Source organism: Colobus angolensis, unplaced genomic scaffold, assembly GCF_000951035.1.
Source record: "Colobus angolensis palliatus isolate OR3802 unplaced genomic scaffold, Cang.pa_1.0 Scaffold81, whole genome shotgun sequence".
NCBI classification, from domain to species: domain Eukaryota; kingdom Metazoa; phylum Chordata; class Mammalia; order Primates; family Cercopithecidae; genus Colobus; species Colobus angolensis.
This window is the reverse complement of record NW_012121932.1, coordinates 7,374,541-7,394,432: the sequence shown is the minus strand read 5'-3', so window position 1 is coordinate 7,394,432 and position 19,892 is coordinate 7,374,541. Positions and strand designations below refer to the sequence as shown.

The following is a 19,892-nucleotide window of genomic DNA, read 5'->3' as shown; positions in this document are numbered from 1 at the left end:
TGGGATTTTGAGACCAGTCTAGACAACATAGTGAGACCCCATCTCTCCAAAAAAAAAAAAAAAATTAGCTGGGCCTGGTGTGGTGCATGCCTGTAGTTCCAGCTACTCGGGAGGCTGAGTTGGGAGGATCACTTGAACCTAGGAGATCAAGGCCGTAGTGAGCCCTGATCACACCACTGCAATCCAGCCTGGGTGACAGAGTGAGACCCTGTCTCAAAAGAAAAAAAAAAAATTTTTGCCTCAGGCTGGAGTGCAATGGCATGATTTGGGCTCACTGCAACCTCCACCTCCCTGGTTCAAACAATTCTCCTGCCTCAGCCTCCCGAGTAGCTGGAATTACAGGCGTCCACCACCACGCCCAGCTAATTTTGTATTTTTAGTAGAGATGGGGTTTCGCCATGTTAGCCAGGCTGGTCTGGAACTCCTGACCTCGTGATCCGCCCACCTCAGCCTCCCAAAGTTCTGGGATTACAGGCATGAGCTACCACGCCCAGCACCCCTGCATACTTTTCTGTCTCCACAAGATGTGGAAATTTCCCACCAAGATATTCAGATGCCTTAGGTGTACTTTGAGTTTCATTTTGGAGACATCTCTGCCAGAGGCTTCTGTGCTGCTCTGTAACCTGATTTGGATTCATGGCCCATTGGCTTCTGAGGCACAGTTATCTTCCTAGGTCTCTTCATCTTCCTAGGGATTCCCTTTGCTTTTGTTCTGTAATGGACATTACAGAACATTGCCCCATTCTTGGATCTTCTTTTTTTTATATTACCTTCTTGCTTTCCTGAAGGTAATACATCATTCTTTGGACACTCAGTCCTACTCTATACCTCTGGTAGCTCCCTGACAAGGGGAGCATGGGATGAAGAAAATTTTTGAAACCTTGTATCTGACCTGTGTTTTTGTCTGAAATTTCGTGATGATAGGCCATGGTGAGGGTCTGTTTTCATCCACATCCATTGGAAGAGCATATGGCTTCCAGTCTGGAAACTCATTCCTTCAGTTCTGGGAAATTTTCTTGAATTCTCTCCCTTTCCCTTTCCCTTTCTGTCATTTATTTTCTTTCTCTTGTCTTTTCTCTTTTATTTTTTTCTGAGATGGAGTCTCATTCTGTCACCCAGGCTGGAGTGCAGTGGCACGATCTTGGCTCACTGCAACCTCTGCTGCCCGGGTTCAAGCGATTCTACTGCCTCAGCCTCCTGAGTAGCTGGGATTACAGGTGCCTGCCACCGCACCTGGCTAAGTTTTGTAGCTTTAGTAGAGACGGGGTTTCACCATCTTGGCCAAGCTGGTCTGGAACTCCTGAGCTCGTGATCCACCCGCCTCGGCCTCCCAAAGTGCTGGGATTACAGGTGTGTGCCACTGTGCCTGGCTTTGAATTCTTTTTCTTTCTTCTCTATTACGTATTTCTTCTCTCTGGAACTCTTCTTGGGAAGATACTGGGCCTCCTGGGCTGGTACCCTCGTTTTGTTTTCTGTCTTATTTTCCTTCTTGTCTTTTGGTTTATCACAGATCTACTTAATTTTTATCTTCCCACCTTTCTGTTGAATTTTATTTATGCTATTATAGTTCCAGTGTTTCTCTTCTCTGAATTTTCAAAATAACTTTCTATTCTTATTTCATGATATTACTAGTAGGGTTTTTTGCAGAGTGGTGTCTCTTCTCCCCAGTTTGTTTATTTTGGTTTCTTTCACATTAAAGGCATTTCTCAGATGTTTGGTTAGAGCCTTGGTTATCTGCTTATGTTTAATGTGGGGAAATAAAGAGTGATTGGAAGCCTGAAGAATGAGAGTTGGGCTTTCAACTGAGCTTCACTATACAATGATCTGGCTGGGCTAGTTTGTTGGAGAAATTCCATGTCAGTAATTTTATATCTTTTCTCAAGGATTAGGCAGTTTTCCCAGAGGGGCTTCATTGAATCGCCTTCCTGAAGTGTGAAGATCTGGCTGCCAGGTTTTGGAGTCAAATGGGAGAAGACTGCTGAGGGTTTTATACATCTACTATCATACATTCACTTATTCCTCTTGTCTCTCGTGCAGTACCCTTTCCTTTGGCTCTTTCTGGTATCTGCCAGGATCTAGATACCCTCTTACTCACAGAGTAAACTTCCATTCTTTTGTCAAGGTAGAGGAGAGGCTGTTGCCTGGTTATATGGAGTGGAGAGGGGATGCTTCTATGTTTTCAGCTTCCAGAATTTTGTTGCTGTTATCTCTTCTTTTTTCTTTTTTTCGAGATGGAGTCTCGCTCTGTCACCCAGGCTAGAGTACAGTGGTGCAATCTCGGCTCACTTCAACCTCCACCTCCTGGGTTCAAGCAATTCTCCTGCCTCAGCCTCCCAAGTAGCTGGGATTACATGTGCCCGCCACCATGCCTGGCTAATTTTGTATTTTTAGTAGAGACAGGGTTTCACCCTGTTGGTCAGGCTGGTCTCGAACTCCTGACCTCAGGCGATCCGCCCACTTCGGCCTCCCAAAGTGCTGGGATTACAGGCATGAGCCATCGTGCCCAGCCTTCTCTTCTTTTATTGTATTAATCCTTCTGGATTTGTGCCTTTAAACAAAACAAAACCTTTTATTTCTTTTAAGTGGGCGGTTGGGAAAGGGTGAAAGTTGATGAGTATTTTCAGTCTGCTTTTTTTCTCCTAAATCCTGCGAGATCTTTAATCATTAAATACTGTCTTGTCTTTAAAACATAGTATTGTTTTTAGACAACTGGTAGTGAAAAGGAAGTCATTCTGATCATTACTTTTTGTTTCTATTGCTGACTTTCATGATGTCTTCATACACTGAAACCCATTCCCTTCAACTCTTAAGGTACATATCCCTCTTATTTAGAGTTCATGGCACTCTCAACCTCTAATTACTGCTTTGTTGTTTTCTAGCTTGCTCTTTCTTCTCAAGCTCTGCAGGTAAGATTTAAGTGAAGCATCGGTTAACAAAATTTAGTGCCATGGAGTTGTGAAGTTAAATGTTACTTGCAGAGCTAAATCATCATTCTTTGGACATTCTCCTACTCTTAACTAACTTAGCTTTTTTTTTTTTTTTTTTTTTTTAAAGCAGCTTCTGTTTAAAAAAAATTAGCTAGATTTGTTTGCATGATTCTTTGGAGAAAGAGCCTTATTTTAGGAGTGAACTTTACATGGTAAAGAAAAGGGAGAAAATGGATGACGGGAAAGGAGACGTGTGATTAGTTATCACAGTATCTCTTCGACAATACCGTGATCCTTTTTTTCTTAGCCTGAGTTTTCATCTTGATAGGAATTTAGTACTTTATTTTTCTGTATCATAGTTAAATGGAATATATCTATAAATAGTTTTTTCCTTGATAGTAGTAGGAGACATTTCAAGAGCTTACTTTGCATTAGCCTCACTAATTTTCTTCTTGCTTTTACTTAAGTGTTAAGATTTTAACTTTTCAGTCAAGGCAGAAGAGTCACAGGTTTAAGGTGTTCATTTTAGAGCTGTTATCAATCTCTATGAACCCTTATTGACTGCTTTAGTTTTAAAATGTGTGTATTTCAGTAGTATAATATAGTTTTCCCGAACTCTCATCTCCACCCCCTTGCATCTGTTCCCAGCTAATAAAGTATGTGGAGACTTCTCTCCCTACTCCGCAAATAAGGAGACTTCCTTCCAGTGAAAGTTTTCTTGAAAATTAAACCCCAATAAATAAAACAAAAACATAGCTATTCTGGTTGAAGTATGTGAAGGGGATCAGGAGGCCCTCTGGTCCTTCCACCTCCACTTAGTGCTGCTGGGGCACCCCTTTGAAATCTTTAGGACTCTTTGGAGTAATTTGAAAACCACTGATCCAGAGATTTTTAGGATTGCATATTTTTAGAGCTAAAAATACCTTTTAAGTCTTTTAATCCAAGTTTCCCAAATATGCCTGATCCTAACCATCCTATGGAATGCTTGTTAAAAATTAGATTTCTGAAATTTACTTCAGACCATTAAAATTATAATTTTTTCGGCGGTAAGTTGTCTCAGAATCTGTGCTGACAACTGCCCCAAGTGATGATTAAAATTAGTCAAGTATAGGAAACATTCTTCTGTTCCTTTTGTCAGCTGAGGAAGCAGCTGCAATGAACTAAGTTTCTCGGGCAGCGTTGTCTAGTTTCAGCTTTTTTAAAGAAATTGTATCTTACTAACTTAAATGCTGAGCTGAGTAGCCAGTCATGAATTAAATCTTTGATTATTCCAGCCCAGTAGAAGCTGAAAGGGGAAATCCTTAACTGATAAAAATGACCTTTAAGCCTCGAGGAAGGAATGAAACAGTGAACTTGAGAAAGGCTGGTACTGATTTAGTATTAGCATGAAATATAAGCAGATGAGGATTAGCAGATGAGGAGAAGTTAAATAGCTTTTCAAACTTTGCATGAATGACCTCTCTGACGATGGCTTCCTCTCTGAGTTCATTCAGAATTTCCACGATACTCTTTTCAGAAGCTGAAAACTATCTTCAAGACACTGACAAAAAAACTGACCCAATAATGGTAACAATGGAAAAATAAAAACAAATTTAATTACACCACCATTTTCTGCATTCTTCTAATGAGAAAAAATAACTTGTATTACTTAGCTCTTTGACTGTTTTTGCTTTCATATACATTTTTCTCACATGTGCTTTATATATAGTGTCTAAACATTGCTCTTGTGATTGGTCATCATGACTAATTTTCCACTGAACTGTGACGTGAGAAAAATACATCAGCTCCAGAAGGGGATGCTACTACTGATTTGGAAGTAGGATAGGTTAGAGCATAATGTGTATGACCATTTATTCAGTCAATCTGCAAATATTTATTGATAACCTGTATGAGACAGGCCCTAGCCTAGGTACTGGGAATATACTGAGAATATATTGGTCTATATATAGTGACCTCTATATATAGCATATAGTAGAAATACCATTTATACTTTTAATCTATAGAATTGCCTTATTATAGTGACCAAATGCTATTCTGCTTTTGACGGTGATGTGTTACCCTAACGCTGATTAAAGAAAACAATACTGAAACAAAAATATCTGTATTCTCTTAAAATGGACTTCTCCAAACTATAAAATTAAATATCACATTTACCTTTAGGATTAAGATACAACCCCACTGGATAACTTTTTCTTACCTTCTAATATCAGATCTTAAAATTATTTTCAAAATAACTCTAATATTATTCTTTAATTGATTTCTTTTCACCTGCCAGTAGCTATTCTTGTGAAAGAAGTCTAAATCCTTCTGTAGTCTTGGTTTACAGTTGTTTCTCTTTTTTCTGCTTGATGGTAAATATCAGAAAAGAGTTAACAGATGAAAAAAATTAGTAAATGCAGTAACAAAAATGCCAGTTAGTATTCCTGTGCTATTATTTATTTTATTTATGATGCTCTATAAGATATCTCAGTGTTTTAACATGAGGATGTATTTGTTGCAGGTTATTGACCCAGTGGCTCCACGATATGTTGCATTACTGAAGAAAGAAGTGATCCCAGTGAATGTACCTGAAGCTCAGGAGGAGATGAAAGAAGTAGCCAAACACCCAAAGGTCACTCTTACAGTTTCACCAATGTGTTTCCTCTGCTAAAAGAAGGAGCAGGAAATAAAAAGGAAAATGTGCTTTCATGGCAATGGCATGATTTTGAGATGATTTTTTTTTTTCTTTTTCTTTTTTTTGAGGCGGAGTCTCGCTGTAGCTCCAGGCTGGAGTGCAGTGGGGCGATCTCGGCTCACTGCAACCTCCGCCTCCCGAGTTCAAGTGATTCTCCTGCCTCAGCCTCCTGAGTACCTGGGATTACAGGTACCCGCCACCACGCCTAGCTAATGTTTGCATTTTTTAGTAGAGACAGGGTTTCACCATGTTGGCCAGGTTGGTCTCAATCTCCTGACATCATGATCTGCTTGCGTCAGCCTCCCAAAGTGCTGGAATTACAGGCGTGAGCCACTGCGCCCAGCCAAGATGATTTTCTGTTCAACATTGTTTGTCGGGATTTGACACTAATTGAAGTAAAACTTTTTGTGGATTTTTTGCCTTAAAGAAGTTTATTTTAGTAACAATCCACAGTACATCACAGAACTGTTATGCCCAGTTGGTGCTTATTTTTTATTCTATAGAGTTAGCATACTAGTGTGTAATGAGAATTTATCTCTTCCTAGAGTAATTCTGAAAGATGAGTTATAATTCAAACTCCTATCTTTATATGGAATCTGAGGCGCATTCTCTATTAACTAGGGTATTCACTCACCTTTGTCTTTAAGCCAAAACATTACACCTACTGTTGTGGAATCACAGCTTGACTTCAGAGTCTCTTACACTGCCATTTCCTCTGTTTGGAAAGTATAAGTGAAGTGTCCATCTAAATTCTGAATAGAATTTTTTTTTCTTTTTTTTCTTTGAGACAGTTGCGCTTTGTGGCCCAGGCTGGAGTGCAGTGGCATGATTCTGGCTCACTGCAACTTCTGCCTCCCGGGTTCAAGTGATTCTCATGTGTTAGCCTCCTGAGTAGCTGGCATTACAGGTGTGCACCACTACACCTGGCAATTTTTGGATTTTTAGTAGAGATGCGGTTTTGCCATGTTGGCGGTCAGGCTGGTCTTGAACTCCTGGCCTCAAATGATCTGCTTGCCTCGTCCTCCCAAAATACTGGGATTATAGGCATGAGCCACTGTGCCCCGCCCTGAATAGAAATCTTAAATACAAGTACCATAGAGTACTTCTTTGTTAAGCCATGGTCATCCCAGATTCTCATGACTGCTTAATTGACAATTTTGAAGTAAAACAAGTTTTTTTGTTTGTTTGTTTTGTTTTCAATTTTGAGATGATCCTTGCTCTGGTGCATGATCTCAGCTCACTGCATCCTCTATCTTGGGCTCAAGTGATCCTTCCACCTCAGCATCCTGAATATCTGGGACTACAGGTTCATGCCACCACACCTGGCTCATTTTTGTACATTTTTGTAGAGACAGGGTTACACCATGTTGCCCAGGCTGGTGTTTGTAGAGACAGGGTTTCACCATGTTGTCTAGGCTGGTGAAAGAGTTCTTTTATTTCAGCTTTTACAAGTTGTCTATAAAAAACGTTATTATATACTGAAAATTACGTTCACAGACTAACTCATATACTAGTAACCAAGCTTATAACTATGTTGGTAAACTAACCTACATATAAGATGATATGCATTGCAAAGAGCTATACATATTCTAAATTGTAGTCTTATATGATTGATTGTCTCCCCATGTATGTCATTAGCTACTTTTTAATTTGAAAGATTTGAATCCTAATAAGATTTGGGGTGTGTGTTTACTTGATTGATTTGGGTTTGCCTTTCTTTACATCTGATTGTTTTGACCAGGTAAGTAGTAGTATCTGATCTGCCATATCACCTACTGTACAGTTAGCATAAATCTGAAGCATACTGAATATTTTAAAATTTGAATCATGAGAATAATAGTTTTGAAGAGTGCTTGTTTATTAAAATGACAGTTGTAGTCAGATAGGTTAGATTAAATTACTAGGCTGGGGGCTCATGCCTGTAATCCTAGCACTTTGAGAGGTGGAGGTGGGAAGATCATTTGAGGCCAGGAGTTCGAGACCAGCTTGGTCAATGTAGCAAGACTCTGTCTCTATGAAAAATAAAAAAATTAGCCAGGCATTATGGTTCCTGCTTGTAATCTCAGAGGTAGGTGGATCACTTGAGCCCAGGAGTTCAAGGCTGCGGTAAGCTATAACTATACCACTGCATTGCAGCCTGGGTGACTGAGCAAGACCTTACCTCAAATAAAATTTAAAAAATTAAATCACTAAGTACTGCTCATTGCTAAAAATAAGAACTAATTGTTAAGGAAGCACACTCTTAAATTGTGACTGGATTACTCAGTTTGCTCTGTGGAATTTTCATATAACATTTCCCTCGCAAAGTGTTTTATATTTAGCCTGTTAGTATTCTATTCCAAGCTTAATATGTTATCGGTTGTTAAAACTTACTGATTTTTCTCAAATGCATTGGTGAATTCATTGAACAGTTGTTAAACACATGCTGGTTAATGTTTATTTCAAAAGGCCTTCTTGCACTTTTAAAAAAAAAATTCTGCCAAGTAAAAACTGAAATTATGGCACTTTTTATTCTCCTCATCTCTTTTTCTTTCCATATCATACACACTGGAAAGGCAGAAAATTTACTTATCTATATCTATATAGATAATACTTTCTTTAAAGTTTGTCTTCTAAAATCTGAAAGGTCCATAATTTCCTCCAGGTGGCATCTGTTGTCCTATAATGTCCCATAGCCACTGGTCAAGAATGACTTATTTTCTCTTTTGCTGCAGAAGCAGTGAGAATCTTTTATTTATTTATTTTTTTGGGACAGAGTCTCGCTCTGTTGCCCAGGCTGGAGTGCCATGGTGCAATCTCGGCTCACTGCAGCCTCTCTGCCTCCCAGGTTCAAGTGATTCTCCTGCCTCAGCCTCCCAAGTAGCTGGGACTACAGGCATGTGCCACCATGCCCTGTTAACTTCTTGTATTTTTAGTAGAGACGGGTTTTCACCATGTTAGCCAGGATGGTCTCGATCTCCTGACCTCGTGCTCTGCCCACTTCGTCCTCCCAAAGTGCTGGGATTACAGGTGTGAGCCACTGCACCTGGCGAAGCAGTGAGATTCTAAGGATAGGAAGCAGATTCTAGTTGAAGAGATACTAAGAGATAAATTATACTGTCTTAGCTATGAAATCAATGAATGATTCTTTTTTTTTTTTTTTTTTTGAGGGGGAGTCTCGCTCTGTCGCCCGGACTGGAGTGCAGTGGCCAGATCTCAGCTCACTGCAAGCTCCGCCTCCTGGGTTTATGCCATTCTCCTGCCTCAGCCTCCCGAGTAGCTGGGACTACAGGCGCCCGCCACCTCGCCCGGCTAGTTTTTGTATTTTTAGTAGAGAGGGGGTTTCACGTGTTAGCCAGGATGGTCTCGATTTCCTGACCTCGTGATCCGCCCATCTCGGCCTCCCAAAGTGCTGGGATTACAGGCTTGAGCCACCGCGCCCGGCAATGAATGATTCTTTTAGGCTGGAAGTAATCTTAGGGGCAGGCTACCTTATCTAATTTCATTAATATTAGTGGTCAGGTTGCTGATCTGATGTGACAGAGCTGGAATTCAAACTGTTAATTTCTACTGAGGCCAAGTATGTATTGTTTAAATGGTAAGAACAGAATTGGGAATATGTTTATGTTAAAATGGAGAAAGAGTAAAGCATTTTCTTCCTAATACAGCAATGAACTGCTAACAGTTTAGTAACACAGAAGACTTTTGTGTGGTTAAAGAATAGAATGAATTTATAAATTTGCATACTGGGTTTAATAAGTTGTTGTTTCAACAGACACTCTGCTTTTCTTTGTCAATCAGAATCCTGAGGTTGGCTTGAAGCCTGTGTGGTATAGTCCCAAAGTTTTTGTTGAAGGTGCTGATGCAGAGACTTTTTCAGAGGGTGAGATGGTTACATTTATAAATTGGGGCAACCTCAACATTACAAAAATACACAAGTAAGAACTTCTTGTTTGTTTTCAAATAGACATGGGAGAAAAGCATTTTATTTGTATTTACTTATTAAACATTATCAAATTCAGACCTATACATGTTGCTGACTGGTAAATCTGCCAGACGTAGCTACTGCAAATTCTGGACACAAATTAAGTTTTTTTCCATATATGCTTCAGTTTATTAACAGGCTATCAAGATGTCTTTTATTTGTGGTGATGAAAATTACAACATCTGGATATAAAAAATAGTTGTAATGCTTTAGTGAGAAATTACATGATGAAAAGAGACTCTATACAGTTGCCTGACATGGGGATCTTTTAGACAGAATTTATATGTATAAGATAATCTTTATACTAAAATTTACTTTAAAATTGGTTAATAATGAACTTGACTTTCTAGTTACTATAACGTGCTACACTTATGAATTTGATCTTCAGATTCTGTAAATGAAACATAGTATGCTGAAGATTGATTTATGCAAACTCGGAAATCTTAATTGCACTGTTATTACATATGATTGCAAGTAACTGCCAAATGTTTTTAAACATAGTAATTCAGATTTTATAATGCTTAATGCAGGTGACTTTAAGTTAATAAATATTTACATGTTCCTCATCAATTATATGTGAATCTGTTCTCTAGTTGATTATTAGTATCACAATGGCAGTGATTATGGTGTATTTATGTTTTAACCAGTATATGTCTGGCATATTAGAAGCTCAAATAAATGTTTAATTTGGAATTTTTCCAAAGAAAATTTCTTATCCATTTATTACAAAATAAATTATTTTTCAATAATATAAAATAATTATTATAGAATAAAATAGTGAATTTATGGCAGCTGTGGTTAATATTTCTTTGAATACTTTTAATCTTTTATCTAGAAATACAGATGGAAAAATCATATCTCTTGATGCAAAGCTGAATTTGGAAAACAAAGACTACAAGAAAACCACTAAGATCACTTGGCTTGCAGAAACTACACATGCTCTTCCTGTTCCAGCAATCTGTGTCACTTATGAGCACTTGATCACAAAGTCAGTGCTAGGAAAAGATGAGGACTTTAAGCAGTATGTCAACAAAAACAGTAAGGTAACCTTCCAAAGAAACCATATTTCATCTTTTAAATTTTTCTTTAGAATTAAATTTTATATATTTCGGATCCTCAGATAAAATGGATAAGATGTGTAGAATTTTATTTAAATCAACAGATGTAAATTGATTGAGCATGGTGGCTCATGCCTATAATCCTAGCACTTTGGGAGGCCAAGGTGGGTGGATTGCTTGAGCTCAGGAGTTCGAGACCAGCCTGGGCAACAGGCTCTACCAAAAATAAAAATAAAAAAAAGATGTAAGTAATGTTTCCATTTTATAAATGATAGAAACTGAAGCACAGTGAGGTTAAGTAACTTACCTGAGGACAAACAGTAAATAGTAGAGTTGGGATTCAAATCTGACCCTTGTGTTTAAGCGCTACGCCAGCATGCCTTTCAGCTAAGTCTATTACGTGCTTCTTGCATCATATTTCATATTTATAGCAGGAAAATTATTTCTTCAGGAATACCAGTCAAGTTATTTAAAATGTTTTTTGAGGCCAGTTTATGAATGTTAACTTTTAAAAATGTGATAAATTGAATTGTCATTTATTTTAACACTTCACCGTTTCATTGTGTGTCCTCAAGTAGTGAGCTTCTTAACATATCTGTTTAAAATGGGAATATTTTAGTTAGTGGAAACTGCTTGCATTTTAGAGTTGTTTTACTGCTCTGATTTTGAGAAAGTGTACTTTGGTTTTATATCATCTTTACAGCATGAGGAACTAATGCTAGGGGATCCCTGCCTTAAGGATTTGAAAAAAGGAGATATTATACAACTCCAGAGAAGAGGATTCTTCATATGTGATCAACCTTATGAACCTGTTAGGTAAGTAAATGTAACTGAACATCTAAATGAAAATGCTTAAAGTTATTATAGTGAGTGATATTTTAGAAATTGAACTTTCACTAAAATAACATACCTGACAGTTTTCTTTCTCAGTCTCTTTCTCAGTTTTCTTTGTTTTATATTTAACATCTTAGACTTAAAGTAATTATTTATTTATTTTTTGAGACGGAGTCTCGCTCTGTCACCCAGGCTGGAGTGCAGTGGCGCGATCTCAGCTCACTGCAAGCTCCGCCTCCCGGGTTCACGCCATTCTCCTGCCTCAGCCTCCTGAGTAGCTGAGACTACAAGCATCTGCCACCACAACCAGCTAATTTTTTTGTATTTTTAGTAGAGACGGGGTTTTACTGTGTTAAACCAGGATGGTCTCGATCTCCTGACCTCGTAATCTCTCCGTCTCGGCCTCCCAAAGTGCTGCGATTGCAGGCATGAGCCACTGCGCCTGGCCTTAAGTAATTTATTTTAACAAATGATCTTTGAAACAACATGCTCATTGAACATTGATAAATTATTCATTTCTGAAACTAAACCAACTTGTAATTAACTTTCTTGTAGTCAAGTATAAAGAACAAAATTTCAGTACTATATATTACCTATCTTTGGGTGAAAATTATTACCATTATCTTTTTCTTTGTAGTGTATTTTCACTAGATAAATGGTACAAACAGGGTACATTTAGAGGGAAAACAATAACCAATATTTGTATTTTTTTTAACCATGAAATAACAGGATTATTAGAAGGAGAACTTTGTAAATTTTTGTTCCTTTATTTCTTTTCTGTTTGTCTCTACTATTTTTCTAAGCGATATCTCTGTAACTGTGTAGTCAAAATGCCTCTTCTGAGATTTAGTCTTGTGAATCTAACTGCCTTTTAGATATCTCTGAATAGATTCTTTCAAGCATTTCAAACTCAACGTGTTCAAAATTCCAGGATCTAGGTGTCATCTCTGATTTATTCTTCCCCTTCATCCCTTTTTTCAGTCAGCAAACTCTGTTGTTTGTGTTGCCCATCTAGTCCATCTCTGTGGATCCACTGCTCTGCCTTTTTTCAGGCTATAGCATTGCTTCCTTGATTGCCAAAATAGGCTCTCAAGTATCTTCTTGCCTCCAATTTCATCCTTTTCCTATTTTCCTATTCAGTTTTCACATGCCCACCAGTCTGAAAATTTAAGAGTAACAGTTTTATCACATTTCTGTACTGTTAAAAACTCTGTTGGTTGGCCAGGCACTATGACTTATGTCTATAATCCCAGCACTTTGCAAGACTGAGACAAGAGGATTACTTGAGGCCAGGAGTTCAAGACCAGCCTGGGTAACATAGTGAGACCCCATCTCTACAAAAAATTATAAATAAAGAGTTAACCAGGCATGGTGGTACACACCTGTAATCCTCACTGCTCAAGCGGGTGAGACAGGAGTATTGCTTGAGCCCACGAGTTCAAAGTTACAGTGAACTATAATTGCACCACCACACTCCAGCCTTGGTGACAGAGCAAGACTCTCTCAAAACAAACAAACAAAAATGTTGTTAGTTTCAGGGTAAAAGCTAAACTTTTTAGTTTGACATGCAAGATTTTTCATGTTATGGCGTCTCTTGAGCCATACCTGTTGGAGTTTTCTCTCCCTGATCCCTCCTATTTAACATATGTACCAAATTGCCTGGGGCTTTTCTAAAGCACTTGATGCCTTTTCCTGGAATGGCCTTGTGGCTTTTTCATCATATGAGTAACCTTATTCATTTTATTTTATTTTATTTTTTTTTTGAGACAGAGTCTCGCTCTGTGGCCCGGGCTAGAGTGCAGTGGCCGGATCTCAGCTCACTGCAAGCTCCGCCTCCTGGGTTCACACCATTCTCCTGCCTCAGCCTCCCGAGTAGCTGGGACTACAGGCGCCCGCCACCTCGCCCGGCTAGTTTTTTGTATTTTTTAGTAGAGACGGGGTTTCACCATGTTAGCCAGGATGGTCTCGATCTCCTGACCTCGTGATCCGCCCGTCTCGGCCTCCCAAAGTGCTGGGATTACAGGCTTGAGCCACCACGCCCAGCCACCTTATTCATTTTAATATAACATTTCCTTTAGTCAAATAAGCTCATGCATGCATACAGTGTAGCACTGTGCCTGATAGTTACTAAGCCCTCCTTAAGTATTTTGTAGTGGTGGTAGTACCACCAACTAAAATAACAGAGTAGATTCTCATTTTATTCTTAGAAAGCTTTTGAACTTCTCAACAAATAGTTGAAAACTGAACAGCTACACACGAAGAACTGAACAGCTACACACGAAAGAGTGAAGTTGGGTACAGTTTGTATCATATACAAAATTGAACTCAGTATTTATCAAACACCTAAATGTAAGAGCTAAAACTATAAAACTCTTAGAAGAAAATGTGAATGTAACTCTTTGTAACCTCGGCAATGCTGTTTTGGATGTAACACCTAAATCACAAGCAACCAAAGAAAAAAAATAAACTGGACTTTGTCAAGATTAACATATTTTGTGTTTCAAAGAAAGTGAAAACACAGGTCACAGAATGGGAGAAAATATTTGCACCTATGTCTGTAAAAGGACTTGTATCTAGAAGAGAACCCAATTAACAATGGATTTAAATAGACATTTTTCCAAGCAGATGTACAAATGTAAGCACATGAAAAGATGCTCAGCATCATTAGTTGTTAGGGAAATTCAGATCAAAATGATAATGAAATATCATTGCATACCACTAGGATGGCTGAAATAAAAAAAGACAGTAACAAGGGTTAGAAATGTGGAGAAATTGGAGCCCATATGTATTTCTGGTAGGGTTGCAGAATGGTTCAGCTACTTCGGAAAACAGTTGGATGATTCCTCCAAAAATTAAACACGGAGTTACCATTTGACCCATCAATTCCATTCCTGCGTATTTGCCAAAGGAAAAGAGCACATTCACACAGAAATGTGTATGTGAATGTTTACAGCTGCATTATTCATAATTGCCAAAAAGTGGCAATAGAATTTTGCTAATTATCCTTTGGAATTGAGAAATTCTTATAAATTGTTATTATTTTTTTTAAGAGATAGGGTCTCACTCTCACCTAGACTTGAGTGCAGCGGCATGATGTCCCCAGGCTCAGGTGATCCTCCCACCTCAGTCTCTCCTGAGTAGCTGGGGCTAGAGGCATGTCCCACCACACCCATCTAATTTGTGTATTTTTTGTAGAGACAGGGTTTCACCATGTTTCCCAGGCTAGTCTTGAACTCCTCAGCTTAAGAGATCCATCTGCCTTGGCCTCCCAAAGTGCTGGGTTTACAGATGTGAGCCACTATACCCACCCTTAAATATTTAAAATAAATAAACGTTTTACAGAAATGTTTCTGCTTATAAGCAGATTAGGTGTGGTATGTAGACAAATTTTCTTGAAGTCAAGAGTATCATTAACATTCACTAACGCCCTTTCTAGTGGCAGGTATAGCAGATGTAATTTTGCCCTGGGCTTAGTTTGTTCATAGGTATGAAAGTTCATAGATTGGAAGTTTATAATAAGGACTGTCAATTTATTTTTTATTTTTTATTTTTCATTGAGGCAGAGTTTCGCTCTTGTTGCCCAGGCTGGAGTGCAATGGTGCAGCCTTAGCTCTTTGTGGTCTCCACCTCCTGGGTTCAAGCGATTCTCCTGCCCCAACCTCCCAAGTAGCTGGGATTACAGGCGCCTGCCACCATGCCCAGCTAATTTTTTTGTAATTTTTTTTAGTAGAGACAGGGTTTCACCATGTTGGCCAGGCTAGTCGCGAACTCCTGACTTCAGGTAATCCACCTGCTTCAGCTTCCCAAAGTGCTGGGATTACAGGCATGGGCCACCTCGGCCGACCAGTTTTGTTTGTTTTTTTTTTCTTTGGAGGCAGAATCTCACTCTGTCACCCAGGCCGGAGTGCAGTGGCATGATCTTGGCTCACTGCAACTTCCGCCTCCAGGGTTCAGGTGATTCTTCTGCCTCAGCCTCCCGAGTAGCTAGGACTACAAGCACCCGCCGCCATGCCTGGCTAATTTTTTGTATTTTACTAGAGATGGGATTTCACTGTGTTGCCCAGGCTGATCTCAAACTCCTAAGCTCAGACAGTCCGCCCACCTGGACCTCGCAAAGTGCCGGAATTACAGGGGTGAGCCACTGCACCCGGCCAGGACTGTCAATTTTTATTTTTGCATTTGTTGTTTGTAGAACTTCTCTGAAGAGCCTCTGATTTGAGTAAGAGAATGGACTATTTTATACTTCAAAAAGCATTAACTGGACAGGCTCTGTGGCTCACACCTGTTATCCCAGCACTTTGGGAGGCTGAGGTGGCCGGATCACTTGAGGTTAGGAGTTCAAGACCAGGCTGACCAACGTGGTGAAACCCTGTCTCTACTAAAAATACAAAAATTAGTGTGGTAGCGTGTGCCTGTAATCCCAGCTACTTGGAGGCTGAGGCAGGAAAATCACTTGAACGCAGGAGGTGGAAGTTGCAGTGAGCTTAGATCACATCACCATACTCCAGCCTAGGCAACAGAGTGAGACTCTGTCTCAAAAAAGAAAGAAAAGCGTTAACTTAGTGCCATTGAATTTATCTAGGAATTCAGTGTTTATTGCTGTTCAGATAATTTTGTTCAGATGAACTATTTTGTCCCTTTATTTTCTTTTTAGCCCATATAGTTGCAAAGAAGCCCCATGCGTTTTGATATACATTCCTGATGGACACACAAAGGAAATGCCAACATCAGGGTCAAAGGAAAAGACCAAAGTAGAAGTCACAAAAAATGAGGTAAGTAATGACTTTTACAGATATGTGTATAAAAATAAATGGGCCGGGCGCGGTGGCACTTTGGGAGGCCGAGACGGGCGGATCACAAGGTCAGGAGATCGAGACCATCCTGGCTAACACAGTGAAACCCCGTCTCTACTAAAAATACAAAAATTAGCTGGGCGTGGTGGTGGGCGCCTGTAGTCCCAGCTACTCGGGAGGCTGAGGCAGGAGAATGGCGTGAACCCGGGAGGTGGAGCTTGCAGTGAGCTGAGATCCGGCCACTGCACTCCAGCCTGGGCAGCAGAGTGAGACTCCGTCTCAAAAAAAATAAATAAATAAATAAATAAATAAATGGTCTTTCTATACCAGAGTTTAGAATATATTTCTTTACAAATGATTATCTTTCTTACTGTGGAGACTGAAGTAGACAATTAAGGCTGCTCTTTGCATTTTGTTGTTATCCTTTCATGTAAGATTTTAAAATCTCGCTCTGTTGCCCAAGGCTGGAGTGCTGTGGTGCGATCTGGGATCACTACAACCTCTGCCTCCCGGATTCAAACGATTCTCATGCCTCAGCCTCCTGAGCAGGTGGGATTACAAGTGTGCACCATGATGCCTGGCTAATTTTTGTATTTTTAGTAGAGATAGGGTTTTGCCCTGTTGGCCTGGCTGGTCTCAAACTGCCTGACCTCAGATGATCTCCCCACCTTGGCCTCCCAGAGTGCTGGGATTACAGGCATGAGTCACCGTGCCTGGCCAGACTCCCTTATATTCTTAAAAATTATTTGTTTATGTGGGTTGTATTTATCAGTATTTCTCATACTAAAAATTGAGAAGTTCTAAAAGGATTTAATTCATGTAAAAATAATAAATCCAGTTACATGTTAACATAAAAAAAGTTTTTATTAAAAAAAATTTTCCAAAATAAAACTTTTAGTTTGAGTGGTATGGCTTTAAATTTTTGCAGACCTCTTTAATATCTGACTTAATAGCTTCTAAAAACCTGCATGAACAGTCATAAGAAAATGAGAGCGAAAAAGACAAAATATATCTTAATATAGTGAAAATAGCTGTGACCTTGCAGATCGCCTTTAAAAGAGTTTTATATACCCCTTAGGATCTGTGAACCACACCTTGAAAATTGCTGCTGTGTATTATTGAGTAACTCCTGGAGTAAGCATGAGATGGGAAATTTGGTTGCCCTTCCCTCATTGGTCCCAGTTCCCACCTGTGCCTCTCATTTTTTACATATCCTAGAAAGATAACTGATGTTATGCTATAAATTAAAATGTGTTCTTGAAAAACTTCATGTTCTGTGAAATCGCATACTAAAAATAACAGCTAATTTATCAAGAAAAACAGAGTTGAGGCAAACCACTAAAACCTGTGTATATCATATGGTTTCAGTCAGATGGTGGCTGGGTAGCAGTCATCAAAGACTCAACTGGGCTGTATTCTGTTTTTATTTTATTTTATTGTTTTTGAGGTGGAGTATCACTCTATTGCCCAGACTGGAGTGCAGTTGTATGATCTCTTCTCGGTGTAACCTCCACCTCCCGGATTCAAGCGATTTTCCTGCCTCGGCCTCCCAAGTAGGTCAGACTACAGGCATGTACCACCGTGCTCAGCTAATTTTTTTTGTATTTTTAGTAGAGATGGGATTTTACCATGTTGGCCAGGCTGGTCTTAAACTCCTGACTTCAGGTGATCCGCCGACCTCGGCCTCCCAAAGTGCTGGGATTACAGGCATGAGCCATCGTGCCTGGCCTGGGCTGGCTTCTAAAATTGTTTCCTCACCTGGATGCCAAGTTGATATTGGTGTTGGCTGGGAGCTCAGGTGGAATAGTTGACTGGAATAGCTGCAAGTGGCCTCTCCAGCATGGCAGTGTCAGGGTAATAAGATTTCTTAACTGTCATTTAAGGCCTCCAAAAGTAAGTGTCCGGTAGATGAGGTAAAAGGAGCATTCCATTTTATGATTTAGCCTCGGAAGTCTCACATAGCATCATTTCTACTGTGCTCTGTTGCTCAAATCAATAACAAGCTTGCTCAGATTCAGGAGAGTGCACAGACACCCCCATTCTTGGTGGGAGGAAAGTAAAAAAAAAGTGTGGACATGCTTTGAAACCTGCACACTTTTGAATAGAAATTCAAAATTCAGGTACAGTTGACTGGCACTTATACCCAGTACTGCAGTCAGAGATACTTTGCAGCTTTAAACCTGAAGAAGAATAATGCTTTTCCCTGTGATGTGTAGATCTTTGAGGATATTTGTCTCCAACAGAGGCTGATACTATCAAAATTAAATTCTCATCCAGGGTATTGCCTGCTTTGTCAGTTTTTTGGGGTTTGTTTTTATTTTTAAGTTTTAGCAGATGAGAACACATCTTTGAAGTTTCCATCCCCATGTACTGTTTCATCAGATGGCTTAATGTGACAGTAAAAAACGTTTTTTAAGCACCATCCTCATTAAAGGAAGGCACTTATACAAAAGGTTTTTGGGTTTTTCTTCAGATTGTCAATGTATTTCTAAAGTTTTCTCTTTAATTATGAAAAGCTTGTTCCTGCATGCTTCTTTATTTGACATAAAACTTGAATACATTGGGAAAAATCACACACAAAGCAGTGTTTGTGTGTGTGTGTGTTTCACTCATATGTTCCCCTATTTACTAACCATGATTGTGATGATTTATGTTGCAAATTAAATGTAGCAGAACAGGCCGGGTGCGATGGCTCAAGTCTGTAATCCCAGCTCTTTGGGAGGCCATGGCAAACAGATCATGAGGCCAGGAGATTGAGACCATCCTGGCCAACATGGTGAAACCCCGTCTCCACTAAAAATACAAAAATTAGCTGGGTGTGGTAGTGCAGGCCTGTAATCCCTGCTACTCTGGAGGTTGAGGCATGATAATAGCTTGAATCCAGGAGGCAGAGATTGCAGTGAGCTGAGATCACGCCACTGGACTCCAGTCTGGCGACAGAGCGAGACTCTGTCTCAAAAAAAAAAAAAAAAGTTGCTGAACAAATATATTTTTTTGATATAGGGTGGCTAATGAATTGTATTCTTTAATGTATAATATGCATTTATATATGCATGTTAGAGTTTATGAGTGTATATATAGAACCTCACTAAAAATACTATGAGTGATTTAAGGAATTATGGGGGGGGATTTTGAGTGATGGGTTTTCTTTACTGACATGCCCACTTGAGAGCCTAACCCCTGTGTAAAATGCAACTCTGATAGAGCTTGAGATGCCTGTTAGTTGGTTAGGTAAAGATGTCTTGAAGACATTGAAAATGCTGGGTCTGGGAGCAGGTCAGAATTCTGGAATAGAGATGAAAATTTTTGAAATTTGTACATAAGACTCTGTGAATATGGATAAGATTATTCTGAAAAATTAAGTGGCAGATCATTTAAAGGAAAAAGGTGTAAGGAAGGTATAATGTGAACTGGGTTTTAATGTTAGAAAGGTTTCAGTAGGGAAGAATGCAATGTAGGCAGCAGAAAGCATGCAAAAAGTAGTATATTCACTCTTCACGGTTGATTTTAGTGAACATAGCTCTAGATTTGTTGCATTTACTTATATACAAATATATACCTGTAAACTTATAATTTTACACAAATGAAACTGTTCCACAATGATGAGTTACAATTATATCACAGAATTTCATGGAGGTCTTG

At 39.3% G+C, this 19,892-nt stretch overlaps 1 protein-coding gene across 2 annotated transcripts in view; it reads left to right on the top strand.

Moving 5' to 3' along the window:
- Positions 1–19,892, top strand: part of EPRS (glutamyl-prolyl-tRNA synthetase) — a 100,316-nt gene that overhangs the window by 35,242 nt on the left and 45,182 nt on the right. For both annotated transcript variants that reach the window (XM_011929451.1, XM_011929450.1), the window contains 5 exons: positions 5,428–5,538; positions 9,382–9,518; positions 10,401–10,608; positions 11,327–11,439; positions 16,112–16,229. In XM_011929451.1, the coding sequence (XP_011784841.1) occupies positions 5,428–5,538; positions 9,382–9,518; positions 10,401–10,608; positions 11,327–11,439; positions 16,112–16,229 (687 nt within the window). The remainder of the gene's footprint in view (positions 1–5,427; positions 5,539–9,381; positions 9,519–10,400; positions 10,609–11,326; positions 11,440–16,111; positions 16,230–19,892) is intronic.